Source organism: Argopecten irradians, chromosome 3, assembly GCF_041381155.1.
Source record: "Argopecten irradians isolate NY chromosome 3, Ai_NY, whole genome shotgun sequence".
Lineage (NCBI taxonomy): Eukaryota > Metazoa > Mollusca > Bivalvia > Pectinida > Pectinidae > Argopecten > Argopecten irradians.
In genome coordinates this window covers 43,113,765-43,128,945 of record NC_091136.1, presented here as the reverse complement: position 1 = coordinate 43,128,945, position 15,181 = coordinate 43,113,765, and the positions used below count along the sequence as shown (strand labels likewise).

The 15,181-nt window shown below is 35.5% G+C and overlaps 1 protein-coding gene across 11 annotated transcripts in view; it reads right to left on the bottom strand.

Moving 5' to 3' along the window:
* LOC138318683 (inversin-like) overlaps positions 1-2,546 on the bottom strand; it is a 69,036-nt gene extending 66,490 nt beyond the window's left edge. For 5 of the 11 annotated variants that reach the window (XM_069261281.1, XM_069261284.1, XM_069261285.1 and 2 more), the window contains exon 1: positions 1,768-2,545. In XM_069261281.1, the coding sequence (XP_069117382.1) occupies positions 1,768-2,286 (519 nt within the window). In that variant the 5' untranslated portion in view covers positions 2,287-2,545. Of the gene's footprint in view, positions 1-1,767 lie in introns of all 11 variants that reach the window. The other 6 variants (XM_069261282.1, XM_069261286.1, XM_069261283.1 and 3 more) reach the window with 2 other exon arrangements.
* Between the last annotated feature and the right edge of the window lie 12,635 nt (positions 2,547-15,181).

Here is a 15,181-nt window from a genome sequence, read left to right as displayed (position 1 = left end):
TAAAATCTGGAAGTAGAATGTAACCGTATACTTGAAATTGAACTACGCAGGGGGATCAGAACAGAGACAAAACCGTTGGCATCTTGGTCTCACCAATAATCTTTTCCTAAGGACGACATGTTCAGTTAATTTAAACGCCTTCTGTCATTGTTATTGTCTAAGTTTCTTCATATCATTTGTGGTTCCGTTGTCACCTCCCGATTTTTACTTGAATTTGTTTTACTTGATATGGATATAATGGATTTGTAAGGTGGCTGTCGTTTATAAAACGGAGAATGGTTGTACTTCCGGAGTACATGGATCTATACTCCTTGTAATTCCGATTTTGTAGTTACAATTTTATCATTATGTCGACATTTTTTGTTGTTTATATTTTCTAAAATACAATATCGTTATGTAGTCTGCCTAGGAGCGCCTTGTTACGTCAAATCAAGTCCGTGGTTTATATCAATATTGCGAATGTTAGAACTAGGTTAAGACACCATAGAATCTATGTGGGAGAATTCACACACCATTAAAGTGAATACCGATAACTCTGCCAGATAATCTATGTGGGAGAATTCACACACCATTAAAGTGAATACCGATAACTCTGCCAGATAATTCACAACAGAGAAGAAACCGTATATCCCTAAAGCCATTTATAAATAGCCATTTAAAAATCTCTTCTGGAGACAAATTGTTCTCTCAAAGACTTCTCGGATTTCACACGGAACACTTTATGAGATAAAATGCCTTTTGTCAACATCGCTTTACTTTTACTTGTGAGTATGTAAATTATGTCTAAATGTTTAGGAGCAAAGAAAGGGAAAATTTCCCATTCATCAACAGTATAATATCAACAGATGAATAGTGCCAATGAAATTTATATATCTTAATCAATTACTACCAATAACGGAAGCAGGTTACAAGTATTTAATGGCAGAATGATATAAGCAATAATCTTCATGGTGAATTAATCTTTGATAATTTCATGTTGTGTTGCAACCACTAGAAAGCGGTCTTGTTAGACGGTGGCTATAATACAGAGGTTGCCGCTTTGGCACGTTTTATTGTAGACAGACCAAGTATGAACACCTCCATCAAGTAAATATAACCAGTGACCTATCATAACCATGTATGTAACATTAAAATGTATTGAGAATCTACCAAAATGATCATTTTAATTCGAATTCGTGAGTGGCGAGTATTTTCATGTTTTTTTTTACATTTTGGATTATCTACCTCGAATTTCAAGTTTGGTTTCCTTCCATCATCATCAACAATTAAAACCTTTATCTTCAGAAAATAAGTTATATAAGGTTTAATTCGACTATCAACATAATCAACAATAACATTAATATCATGTATAGCTTGTAGTAGTATTGTGGGGTTAATGTAAGTAGTTCGTTGTGTTTTCTTTATATAAGCTGTACTGTGTATCATCATCCGTCGATGACAAACAACTACCACAATATAACAAACATTTTAGCTAAAGTGGCACAGTTGTTTTCTACACATTACAGCTTCCGGATCACTCAATATTAATTAACCATGTCAAAAGGATAATAGTAACATAACTCCAAGTAAACTGAACCGAACATAATTGGATGTGACATCATCAATATGACATGTTGAGACTAACCACCGTGTCAACTTAATTTGATGTCAAGAGTTGATGATAAACAAAAGCAGCCAGAGATATATTGGCTTTAGTGTCAAGAGAAATACGTGTCTTAGCGACATTATTAGACATGTTAATTCATTATAATACTAATGGGTACCTACCTCTACTTCTCGGTCCCTGACTATTGCATTGAATATTTCCTTGGCCCCGATGATGATGCTAAGATGAAAAGGATCCATGCCATCCTGGTCCCGAATACTGGGGTCCGCCCCACTTTCAAGTAACTCATTTACAAAGCTCACATTTTTACTGAACACAGCCCAATGGAGGGGGGTTCGACCAGCTTTATCCTGGTCATCAATGGACGCCCCTTTCTCTACGAGCAGACGACAACACTTGATATAATCCCGCCCAAAAGAAGTAGGACCCCGGTCACATCCTTCTTTCACACATTGCATCAACACATTCCCACCATCCTCGTCGAATTCATCATTATCTTCGTCTAAGGGAATATCTAACTTCCGAAATATGTGGAAAAATTTCTTAAGATCATTGAATTTTCCATCTGTAACGAGTGTCCACAGCCGGTCTTTGAGCGCCTTCGGGGATACGATTGGCGCCGGATCCTTATCATCCTCCTCTTCCTGCTCATCCTCCTCCTTTTTGCCTGTCGCCTCCATTATGTAATTACAGGTAATTACAGAATGGACAGACTTGTTCAGCTCATCCTAAGGTTCATTTAAACCCCATACAGCCAAGACCGTCTGTACTGCCGTGTATGTCTGTTCACATGTGGTGCTAAGGACTCCGATATTTAAACAAGTCAGTGATCCGTAAGATCCTTAATTTCCGATCACACTATTGTCATTTAACCCACACATATACCTTTAACTAATTCATTAAGAACACAACACACTTGGATAATGACAAACAATTCAGCTAGTGAAGCGTAAAACCACGTTTTAGTCTCGTCGGCGCTGACGAGATATCAGTAATGATGGGTACAATGCCTATTTTACCGATTCACCAACTATTTAGGTTTCCAGTTTATATATGACCGTTCAGTATTATATATGTGTTCCACCTGTATGTTTACGGTTCATGAATAAACGAATTCTATCTGTGTGCCATGTCTGTGTAGTATGTTTGTGTAGGAGATATAGCCGGCTTTCGCCCCGCCTTCCAGGTCTTTGTTGATGTACTCCATATATAAATATATTGACACGTTGCTAATGTGCCATCGATTTATGAGACCTGAAGGAAAGCAAGTGCCATCTCAAACGGAATCGTTAATATTCTCAATGTTGAATTAAGACTGTTGTTCATTGGGAATTATTGCACTAGCGTATGCGCTGTTGGATGTATTATCTCTCAGTAATGGTTACACTCACAATCCACTTAATAACGAATTATCACAATCAATTATGTTGGTGTTTAATTGATTTCCGTGTCAATGTTAGTTTAAGTATTACATCATTACCAACAGGGCGATGGAAGCCATTATATTGCAATGCATTGACATCGATCAGGCTGAGGTCTACCTGTTTTGTGATAGATTGTATTATTCTATTGTGAAATTTCACGGCAATGTATTGTAAATTCTGAGACGATCATTTTTGAATAGTATTGTAAAAGGAAATTGTCAAAAAATATGTTTTGATCAAGATATGTTCACCTATATGTATGATAGCGAAAAAAGCATAACGTCTTAAAATGTTAGGGTTCAAAACACGTAAGTATCGATTTGAAAACTGGCATAAAAGAGAAATAAATAAGAAATAAAAATAAAGACAAACATAAAACAAAATGTTGATTATTGCAATGATTTAATCAAAGACAAAAATGTGAGAATAAAATCCCCCTGAAGAAAGCATTGGTCATTTTCTTTCGGTTGACGTCCGAAGAAAATGAAGAGGTATCTCTTTGGGTGTTTTACGGCCATTCAGTGATCAGACAAATATTTTTTATATTTAAGATACCTTATGGTCAATTGCTTATTCCATGCTATTAGGAAAATCCTATTTTTTCTAGGCTCAGTTAATTTCAGGGGTCAAAGGGTGAAAATCGATATATCATTACTGATTATAGATAAGATTTCATTTTCAGGAACACTTTCCTGTTACTGCACACAAGTTATTGCAAAGAAATATACTCTTACACTAAATGTTAAATACATATTGTTGCTTTTTTGCTAGAGCCACGGGATAAAGATCATAGATTTGGTTGCCTTTTTTCCATGAAATGAGACAGCAGGGACAATTTTAACATCCTACTTGCATTGTAGGAGTAGCGTAGGATTCTCTCTTATAGGACAAACTTAAACTCAAAACCAACTACGTGACCCGAAACTAAATAATTTATAATATTAGAAATCTGTATTTGTTGCCGAAAATTACAGTACCTAATGAATATATGATTCCCTGTGTATATGGGTTAACAATTTCTTTCTCTGTGTGCTGTATATAGCGTAGACTACTGTGTGATGACGCCTGGAAACATAAGACGACCCGTGTTATGAAAATTAACATTGATCTATGCAAAATCATCCAGAGCGTAATAATAGGCGTTATATTAACAGTAAACTAATAACTTTTGGGACTCTACAAAAATTACCAATCAAGTTTTACAGTTATATTTAAATAATTTAAAAAATGTTAGGATAAAGGTGTGTACCTTTAAAACCTGCATTAAACAAGGAAAACCAAGAAGATGCTTAGTTGGTGGACAATGTTTAAGTGAGCTGAGATGTAACCTTCTGAAGCAGAGCATGTCACATGATACACATGAAGTGCTAAACATCAATCTCAAATTATCCAACGGTTGAATATTATTTATCATTTTGATCTAGGGAGCCTAGAGATTAAGAGATCACATTGGGTCGCCTTTTACGAACATGCAGTGAAACAGAAGGCAAAGCTAGTGCATCCTAAATTTAGTGTAGGTGTTGCTTGAGATTATCTCATAAAACAAACTTATACATGTATACTTGCTTTAAACATAGATACATGCCTAGTTGACAGACGATGCCATTCATTGAAAATAACCTAATTCTATCTGCGTTTCCCAGCCAATGAGACCCTATAGGATGTAATCGTCTAAAGCAGTCAAGATTCATATGAAGGTCTAAACACCAAACGCAGGCTATCAAATCGTTGTAAAATGGATGTTTTTAGCAAAATCATTTCATTAGGTCACTTTTTATCTGTTTTTGAACTGAAATTCATAAACCATCATTTGCAGGCAGACTTTAACTATGCAAATATCAAATTTTACCCTTTGACTTCAACCTCTGAAATTACCATGCACCCATAACAAATCGGATGTTCTAAATACTCTACAATATGCAGCTGAGCCTAAGTTATCTATATACACAAAAAAAAAATGCTTATCATTGAGTGGCCGTAAAATGGCCCAAAGTGACACCACTCCTTTAGGAAAAATAATCATATAATAATTTCTGGAATCAGTACATCAATCATTGGAGAATAGAATTCTCAGTCAGGGTTTTACACATCTAAGGCATCATTCTGTATAACATTGTAGTTTTGTTGGGTAGACATTTTCGTTGTTTTCGTGGTTGCTTTGGAAACATGAATATGAAATAACGAAAAATATTTCATACATCATTATTATAGTGCTTCCATCGGCTAAGTATTTAACCCTATTATAACACAGGTGTATTCTGGACATAACATAGGAAATGAAAGAGAGTTGAAGTATGTCAAAACAACATGGAAAAATGATCGAACAATGTATAATATTTTAGGAACTTTTGACATCACTATTGTAATATGGGCTGAGGTGCATTTATCGACTATACTAACAGCAATCCATGGTATACCTGCACAATAACGTGAGGTCAGAGAATGACTAAAATTTCTGTCAATGTTATTTATATAGCTTCTGTAGCTATGTGTGAATCTGAAATAGGTTAGCTAAATGAGATTGTATTAGATTCGACCCGAACTTACTCGACACGATTAATAAAGATCCTATTATACATTAATTCATTGGTTGGGGGCATGAAAAAAATCTTTCTCAAAAAGTTGTCAAACTGCCTCCTTAAGAATAGAAATATCCGCTGAAGGTCGAGTACTTGCAGTGTTAGTGGGTGGGGTGCAGACACGACCGAACGACCCCGCACCTGTAGACAGCCTAGTGCACGCCACTGATCAAGGCGATTTATTACAATAGACAAGGTATATCATAACCTCGTTAATAATTCATTATATCATACGAGGTGGTATCCTTCCTTATCATACCGAGTACAAAAACAACAATATAATAGTGACATCGGAAGGTTAGCCCGCCGCAGGAGTTCACATACTGCATGTTGATCGTCAGTACGGACCTTAATAAAGAGATTGATGTGTTGTAAACTAGTTCCCGTAGACTTATAGTTTGATAAGCTATTGTTACCCAAGGTATGTGGTATGCGGGGTCATGCATTATAATTAAGTATTAAACTGGTCTATTAATTGATTACGTATATGTTTTCCTCTTTGATATCTTACCTAATTATATCTTTACATTATTATATACTAACGACCAATAACTGGATCATCTGCTGTTCAGTGAAACAGTATCACAACTTGATACAGCATCATTACTATGTCGTAAAGTATTGCAGTTACAATTTACATGATTTAATCATTGTATATTTATACGGCGTGTGCTACATTATTGGGTCACTTAACTGAACTAACAAGAGAACCATAATCATGCAAAAGAGATAAGCTTATTTTATTGCGGAAAACACAACGTTTTTCTCCTACTAAAGGTATGAACATGATATGTGCATATTCTTTATATGTTAAGAGAAGTTAAATGGAGTAAATATCATTAAAAAATCATTCAAATCAGGAAAATAATAGTCATTAGTACATATCTTGAAGTAGAACGAATATACGTACCCGGCCTACTATACCTTTCGACCGGGTACGAACTGTTCCCTATGTGTCGTAGTATAGTTTCGGGCATAGTTTTCTATACTTTTTTGTAGGTTTCCAATTATTTTATGCGTATACATGCATTTACATATTATTTTTGTCCAAAACAAACATAACTACCATTCCTAATATCTACCGTACCGCTCACAAGACGTCAAATTCACAATTTGTGGACTTGCCGTATAAATTACCTTCAGAAAGAAATATGTATTATGTAAAAAAGATAATGCCTCGATGAGAATTTGATATTTTATGTGGTTCAGTTTTATTGCCTAGTAGGTAAGCGATATCAAACAAGTACGATAAAAATGCAAACAAACGTTTTATAATGGTTTGCATAATCATTACTTTGCTCCATTAGCAGTAATAGGCACCAATTTTAGCTCTAAAGACGACACCATTTTCTGTCAAAAAGTTTTTTGAGCTACAATATTGCAGCTAATCTTGAAGCAACACTGGAAAGCATAAATCTGGTGACATATGCTTTTGATATGCTTTTGTGAAAATGAAGCCTGTCTAAATTGTTCTTCGCATATAAACCTTCTACAACTAAAAGTAAAATTAGCATTAACGTGAAACTATACATGAAAACAAAATGTGCGTGTCGATATTAGGAGAATAAAAAAAGAATGACTCGTTATTCAAAGGTAACCTGTTTTAAAGGATACAGCAACATTAGTTAACAGCGAAAGCTCTGTATGGGAAAACATATGAGTTAAGTCACTTGGTGTACATAGCAAGAACCGAATAACGGTACATTATCATTGAGTTTATGCCTTTGAAGGTGGGCGTCGCTCTCTGTAGATCTTGAAATGAATCCTCTGTAGGCCTGTGATTAGTTACTTCTCCTGAAATGCCTTCAGTTTTGCTATGACATAGCCCAGGGATGACTATATCTAGAATCACAGTAACCCCTGGAGTATCGAGGATGGAGTCCGCCTAGAATATTCCGTATGAAAGGAAAAAAGGAGCTATAAAGTGTTAAATAGCATGCCTTATATTGCCATGTCTCATTCTAAAGGGGATGAAAGATTCATTAATTTATTATTTCACAGATAAAATATTCGCGACCACACCAGTTTCCAACGATATCGCAAAGACATAATTCCTGGAGGAATTTAACAAAAAAGGATAAAAGTAATGATGACATTACTTCCTTGTCATTATAAAAACGGATAATTATGCAATTTAATTGCACTCTCCATAAGTATAACCCAGTATCGTTACATCTTCAGGAAACGAAAATAAGCCTTTACCTATGTACAATGTAGGATGACTCTTTCACTAAGATATCATTTAATCAAGATGGACAACTCTTACAACGTCATCTGCTTGTGTAAACGTATATGGTATTTTAAAACTACAATTCAATACCGTTCTCATCAAATCAGTCTGTTTAAAAGTCCAGCAACGAAAACATTTATTTATATATACGTACTAAGTAATCTATTACGTATTACTAATCATGTGTAACTTTCAGAAGGAATGTAAGTAGCATTCATTTTAAAAATGTCAGAATAGATTATTAAAAACCGAAGGATCTAAGAAATTTACTACACGTACCAGCTTAAAAAACTGTTCTGTACTGATACTTATCTGTAATAACTAATATGTGTTTAGAGTGTTAAACCAAATTACGAAGTAAATAATTACTGAATACAAATTGTTTCTCTGTATAAGACCTATCAATGATATGTATGATTATTATACAATATTTCTATGGAAGACTGGCTGTCTTCTTCTAATACGATTTGTTTTTGGTACATATCAACCCAGGTATGTAGGTAAGCAGCTGAAAAATTAATAAGACTTTGCACCAAGCTTAGTAAATTGTAGTGTTCTTAGTCTTTCTAGTCAGTGTCCTCTTAGGTCACCCAGCAGAACATCTAACAGAACTGACGCTGCAACCAAACAAATATGATCGTCAGATGTTTACTGATCTCCCTTTGGAGTAAGTTTTGATAACGATACATGGCAATTGTGATCTTGTTTATTCCGAAAAGAATTGAATACATTAAAGGCATTTGTCTATTCCAGTTTCATTTCTGTATTTTATTGAGTTCATTCTTCGACTTCGATTTAAGCCAGCTTATTTTATCAATTGCTTTTGTCGTGAATATCAGTAAATCTTAAAAGACAGAGACCTCATCAAGTGGTTTTAATGTCTTTTACGTAAAAAAAATATTCAAATACAGAAAACTGTTTTATGATCAAACGTGTTCAGGCTCGGATTTATTTCAAACCGCAATATTAAAGGAGCTCCACCGCCGACAGAGCACAAATGATTTTCATAATTTGAACAGCAATTGGTGTTTAATCGTGTATATTTTTGTCTAATTAACACAAAAAGTAATATAAAATAATTTCGCCTTTGGTGCATGCACAATCAGTACTTCATTCCATATAGGATATAGTGCCATGGATTTTTTTCGGGATGCAATTACTTATTTCTCATATTTTTAATTTGTAGTTAAATGAAAAGCTCCAACTTTTCAGTGGTGGTAACGGTGTAAATTAATTAACCTTTGTAACTGAAGAAAAACACTAAATCGTCTGCTGCTGTTTTTGATATTGAAACGTTTTACTTCGAGATTGTCGCGACGATGTTCGGAAGAGTTCGGAATGATTCGGCATCTTTCGAGCCTATTTTTCACGTGTACACGTTAAAAAGATTTTTTACTTTTATAATTAAAGATACTTCCAGTGCTGCAACTTTATAAAAAGTGGTAAAATTAGAAAGTTTAAACCTCAGGCAGACGGAGAAAAATATGTATAACACTTAAACAGTTTTCACTATGACCAAAAGAGCGAAAGTTATAGACCATACAACTTTAATTATAGATGGCATTAAAGACGAAAGCAAATTGACAGTTATTTATTTACTTTTACTTAAAGCAAGATATTGCTTTGTCGCTTAGGAAATTCATTCACTAAACTTGAATAATAATGGACTCCTTTTATTGTCTTGGGGATACATTGCTAACGAAAGCAAATTTCAGCTTATTTACTTAGTTTCACTTGAAGCGAGACCTTACTTTGTCACGTAGGAAATGATTCAATCACTAAACTTTAAAACAATGTAATCCTTTTACTACGATGGCCGCTATCAGCGTTTTAATCTTTTTTTTGACGTTAAACATGTGCTACCCATGGAATGTTAATTGGTTTTGCAAGTGTACTGTACCCTACTCTGCGGTTGTTTCTTGTCACTCACATCACATGTGAGTAAACTGTCATATGTGTTTACCTATGTCAAGTTACTCACAAAACATGCGAGTAACTTGTCATGCTATTTTTACCATTTCCAAGTTACTCCCATCTCATAAATGCGAGTAACGTGACAGCTAATATCGGCCCTCGCATTTTACTGTCTTTGGGATACATTGCTAACAGATCCAGTAATACTGATGTTAAAATTCACAGTATAATATCACTGAAACAGACATGGACGTATTCAGAAATGATCATTCCCAACAAAAAAATATCTCTTTAGTCTCTCGTTTGGGAGGGATGATTTAGTATTCCGTGTGAAATTTATTTGGGGACAATTAGACATACTTGAATGATCTACCTATGAATAAACTGCATAACCTTACGGATGAGACCGCAAACACAGTATAGTATTACTATTATTACCGGGGTTACATAATTTACACGCGCTCCATTATCATTATACCCTCATAACATCAGCAAAATAAAAATCTATTCCTTATATTTAAAATTTTTCACGCAAATGAATATTATTTATTCTCGCAACAGTTGCATATATTTTAAAAAAAAACCCATATTTTTTTCTCTCCCTTCATCGTCAACGAACAGCTGATTGTAATCGAGTCACGTTTCCCACAACCCTGCATCGCCAGCGGCTACTCCCGTAACAACAAAATCGCCGCACGTGTTGTACTATCATTATACACTGATACTGAAGATACTAGTAAGCATGGTTGTTGAGTCCATGTCAGTGCAAACTGTAAATATTGTTGAATAATACATAATATTTTCCATGGTTGAAAGGTCTAGCAATCTGTCGTGATTTAAACCTTGCTTTTGCGAGAACATTGGATCCAAAAACAGGGGAAAAACCAGGACACGTTACCGTCGTCAGTAATTATCAGACTTTTTTCTTAAATTGAATGTAAGATAGAATGTGTTAGAAGCATGGTTATTGAATAAAACAACATATGCCTCGGTTGAATTATTTTGAGCCAAAAACGTGCCACCAGGTTTTAGACTTATAGGAACAGACGTAAGTGGTTCGTCGTTTGAAACTTAGATTTTCATGTATAATTTTATAATAAAAAGACGGATAAAAATCCATTGTGCTATTACAACAAAATACACATGCCAATTTTATTTTCATTTTAGTGTGTTATAGTGAAGCCTCCTATATATCTCCCCTACCGCGATCAGAACCAACGACATGTAAGCCCTTCATTTCTCCCCTACCGACAGCAGAACCAACGAAAGGTAAGCCCTTTATATCTCCCCTACCGCCAGCAGAACCAACGACAGGTAAATATAAGCCCCTTATAGCAAATCCACTTTCAGTTTAGTTGTTTGCATTAAGCACATTTGTTGTCATTCAAATAAAAAAACGACTTCTGCCGTTTATTTTTGGAACACAAATTTAAACAACAATACAGGATACAGAAACAAAACTTAGTCAGATATTTTGATTTTTTTTCAGCAGGACCAACGACAGGTAAGCCCTTTACAGCACTTTCAAGTTATTTGTATGTATGTAACACATTTTCTGGTATCTTTTAAATGCTTGTTCTAGAATAAAATACTTCTGCCGTTTATTTTTAAACACAAATCTAAACAAAAATACAGGATACAAGAACAGAAACTTAGTCAGTATTTCGATTTTTTTTTCTGTTTAAAAAACCCAGTAAGTCAAACATTTAAAAATCTTATCCAATTTTTGAAGATAACACTTACGCTCCATTTTGATTTTTGCATATTTTACATTTTTGTTTTGCTTACATTAATTATGACATTTACATTTATAACAAAGAGGTGCAGGTATGGCGCATATCAGTCCGTTTTGACCGTTCGGAATTAAAATACTAAAAACCGAATATCAAAATATGAGGTTTCGGAATAAATATGGTTTATATCTAATATATAAATGATCTTATTTGCGAAATCATGGTGTGTTAATTGCAGTAGATAATAAAACAAACGGAAATAAAGGTGCATTACCGTGTGATTTGCCACTTTTGGTGAGTTTTTTAACAAGCAATATAAATCCTTTGTCCCGTGAAAGATATCAAACAAATAAAATAAAATGTAAAGATGAAAATTTGCTATAAAATGCATGTCCTGATGTAAACGATATCATTTTCATGACGTCATTATGAGTGATTTAAGGGATAAGTTGACGAAATTAACACATTTTATGCTTAATTAAACTCTCCATATCGAAAAGTTAACAAAAATACACCTGACCTGCATGTTGTATTCCAAGAAACTCTTCTTCACAAGATGTACTGCTAACTATGTTAAGTTTTTACCATACATATGTTTGGTATAACGTCTTTTTATGAAAACCGTTCCCATGGTAACCTAGATATATTAGTTAGATACAATGATATATTTTCTTTCTGATCGATCAGAGAAAGCATAGATAACGAGAGAGAAAACACGGATATTGTTACAATGAGAAGGCGCCTTCAAAATAATACTCCCTACTCCCGCGCCCTTTTCAACCTGAATATTTCTTTATCACTTTTTATCTGTAAATTGAAATAAGGTTAAAATGAATACACTGACTGATATTTGACATTATAATATTTGACATGAATAAAAAAAACGTAATTGTTAATTGTACTTGATTAGTAAAATATTGTTTTAAATAAAATCTATGTATGGACAATAAATATGGTCTTATTTGTTACTTTAAAAGGTGGTTCTCATATACCTAGAAATATATTTTAAACAACTTACTGTCTGTCGTGCTTTACTTGAGGCTGGACTTTGACAATGAAGGTCGCACATGAACAGGATCTTGAAGCACCAAGTGTGTTTGATTTATGGCTAACGAAGACCGAGGTCAACGAAGGCGATGGAGATGCCATGTCTCTACTGAATGGAAGCAAGACTTACAAGTCTCCAATCATTGATAACTGGCGAGACTACAATATCAGTGCTGTAAGTTACTTAAGTTGACATTACCCAACCAAAATAAAGAAAAGGAAGCATACAACATGCAAAGAAATAACAGGGTGATCGGGTGATGTAGTGCTTAAGCCACTCGCCCTTCACATAGGAGTTCGATCCTCGGCAAGGACGTGAAAAAGTTAAGGGTCACCTGCTCCCCCACGTGATTTTTCTCCGAGTACTCCGGTTTCCTCTCACTCTAATTGATTAAATTTATTTTCTTTGCCTTCCTGTATTCTCTATTGTTCATTAATAGCATGTGACTGTGTTTCTTTTATGTGTCTTGATATGTTACTATTACAGAAAAAGAGGATATATCTGTTTAGGTTACGAGAAATATATATTTCTGTCATCCTGCACAGGAATATCCTTTAATTTTACCTGAGTGAGATTTCTATCTCACTCTCGAGTAAAGACAAGCTACACGTATCTTTACACGTGATACATAAAGTGGTACACGTGGTGGGGTAAGAGAAAAAGATTAATTCATCTTATCATTCCTGTTACTTTTAGGGTTGAGACAGGAAACCTCAACCCTCGGGATTAGATTCTTAAACTGTTAGACACTCGGAAAATCCTCATGTTTGACAATTTAAGAACCTTATCTCTCCGGTTGTGATTCTCCTGTTTCATCCCAAAGGGGATGAAAGTTTCTATTAATCCCACCTGCAAAGTCAAACTACGACAAACGTGTGGTTAGTAACGTTCATGCTCCTATATTATGATTATGAAGCGTAACTTTTGTCTGGATTGTTCTAGCTCCTAGACAATACTACTGAAGTGTAACTTTGTCCGGACTGCTCTAGCTCCTAAGTAATACTTTTGAAGTGTAACTTTGTCCGACTGTTCTAGCTCCTAGGCAATAATTCTAAAGTGTAACTTTGTCCGGACTGTTCTAGCTCCTAGACAATACTTTTGAAGTGTAACTTTATCTGGACTGCTCTAGCTCCTAGGCAATACTTCTGAAGTGTAACTTTGTCCGGACTGTTCTAGCTCCTAGGCAATACTTTTGAAGTGTAACTTTGTCCGGACTGTTCTAGCTCCTAGGCAATACTACTTATGGGTAACTTTGTCTGGATTGTTCTCGCTCATAAGCAATACTTTTGAAGTGTAACTTTGTCCGGACTGTTCTAGCTCTTAGGCAATATCACTGAAGTGTAACTTTGTCCGGACTGCTCTAGCTCCTAAGCAATACTTTTGAAGTGTAACTTTGTCCGGAATGTTCTAGCTCCTAGGCAATACTTCTGAAGTGTAACTTTGTCCGGACTGCTCTAGTTCCTAAGCAATACTTTTGAAGTGTAACTTTGTCCGGACTGTTCTAGCTCTTAGGCAATATCACTGAAGTGTAACTTTGTCCGGACTGCTCTAGCTCCTAAGCAATACTTTTGAAGTGTAACTTTGTCCGGACTGTTCTAGCTCCTAGGCAATACTTCTGAAGTGTAACTTTGTCCGGACTGTTCTAGCTCCTAGGCAATACTTCTGAAGTGTAACTTTGTCCGGACTGTTCTAGTTCCTAGGCAATACTACTAATGTAACTGAAGTGTAACTTTGTCCGGACTGTTCTCGCTCCTAGGCAATACTTCTGAAGTGTAACTTTGTCCGGACTGTTCTAGTTCCTAGGCAATACTACTGAAGTGTAACTTTGTCCGGACTGTTCTTGCTCCTAGGCAATACTTCTGAAGTGTAACTTTGTCTGGACTGTTCTAGCTCCTAGGCAATACTACTGAAGTGTAACTTTGTCCGGACTGTTCTAGCTCCTAGGCAATACTTCTGAAGTGTAACTTTGTCCGGACTGTTCTAGCTCCTAGCTACCTAAGCAATATTTTCGAAGTGTAACTTTGTCCGGACTGTTCTAGCTCCTAGGCAATACTACTGAAGTGTAACTTTGTCCGGACTGTTCTAGCTCCTAGGCAATACTACTGAAGTGTAACATTGACTGGACTGTTTTTGCTCCTAGATAATACTTCTGAAGTGTAACTTTGTCTGGATTGTTCTAGCTCCTAGGCAATACTTCTGAAGTGTAACTTTGTCCGGACTGTTCTAGCTCCTAGGCAATACTACTGAAGTGTAACTTTGTCCGGACTGTTCTAGCTCCTAGGCAATACTTCTGAAGTGTAACTTTGTCTGGATTGTTCTTGCTCCTAGGCAATACTACTGAAGTGTAACTTTGTCCGAACTGTTCTTTGTCCGGACTGTTCTAGCTCCTAGGCAATACTTCTGAAGTGTAACTTTGTCTGGACTGTTCTAGCTCCTAGGCAATACTACTGAAGTGTAACTTTGTCCGGACTGTTCTAGCTCCTAGGCAATACTACTGAAGTGTAACTTTGTCCGGACTGTTCTAGCTCTCCTAGGCAATACTTCTGAAGTGTAACTTTGTCTGGATTGTTCTTGCTCCTAGGCAATACTTCGTAAGTGTAACTTTGTCAAGACTGTTCTAGCTCGTGGGCAATACTTCTGAAGTGTA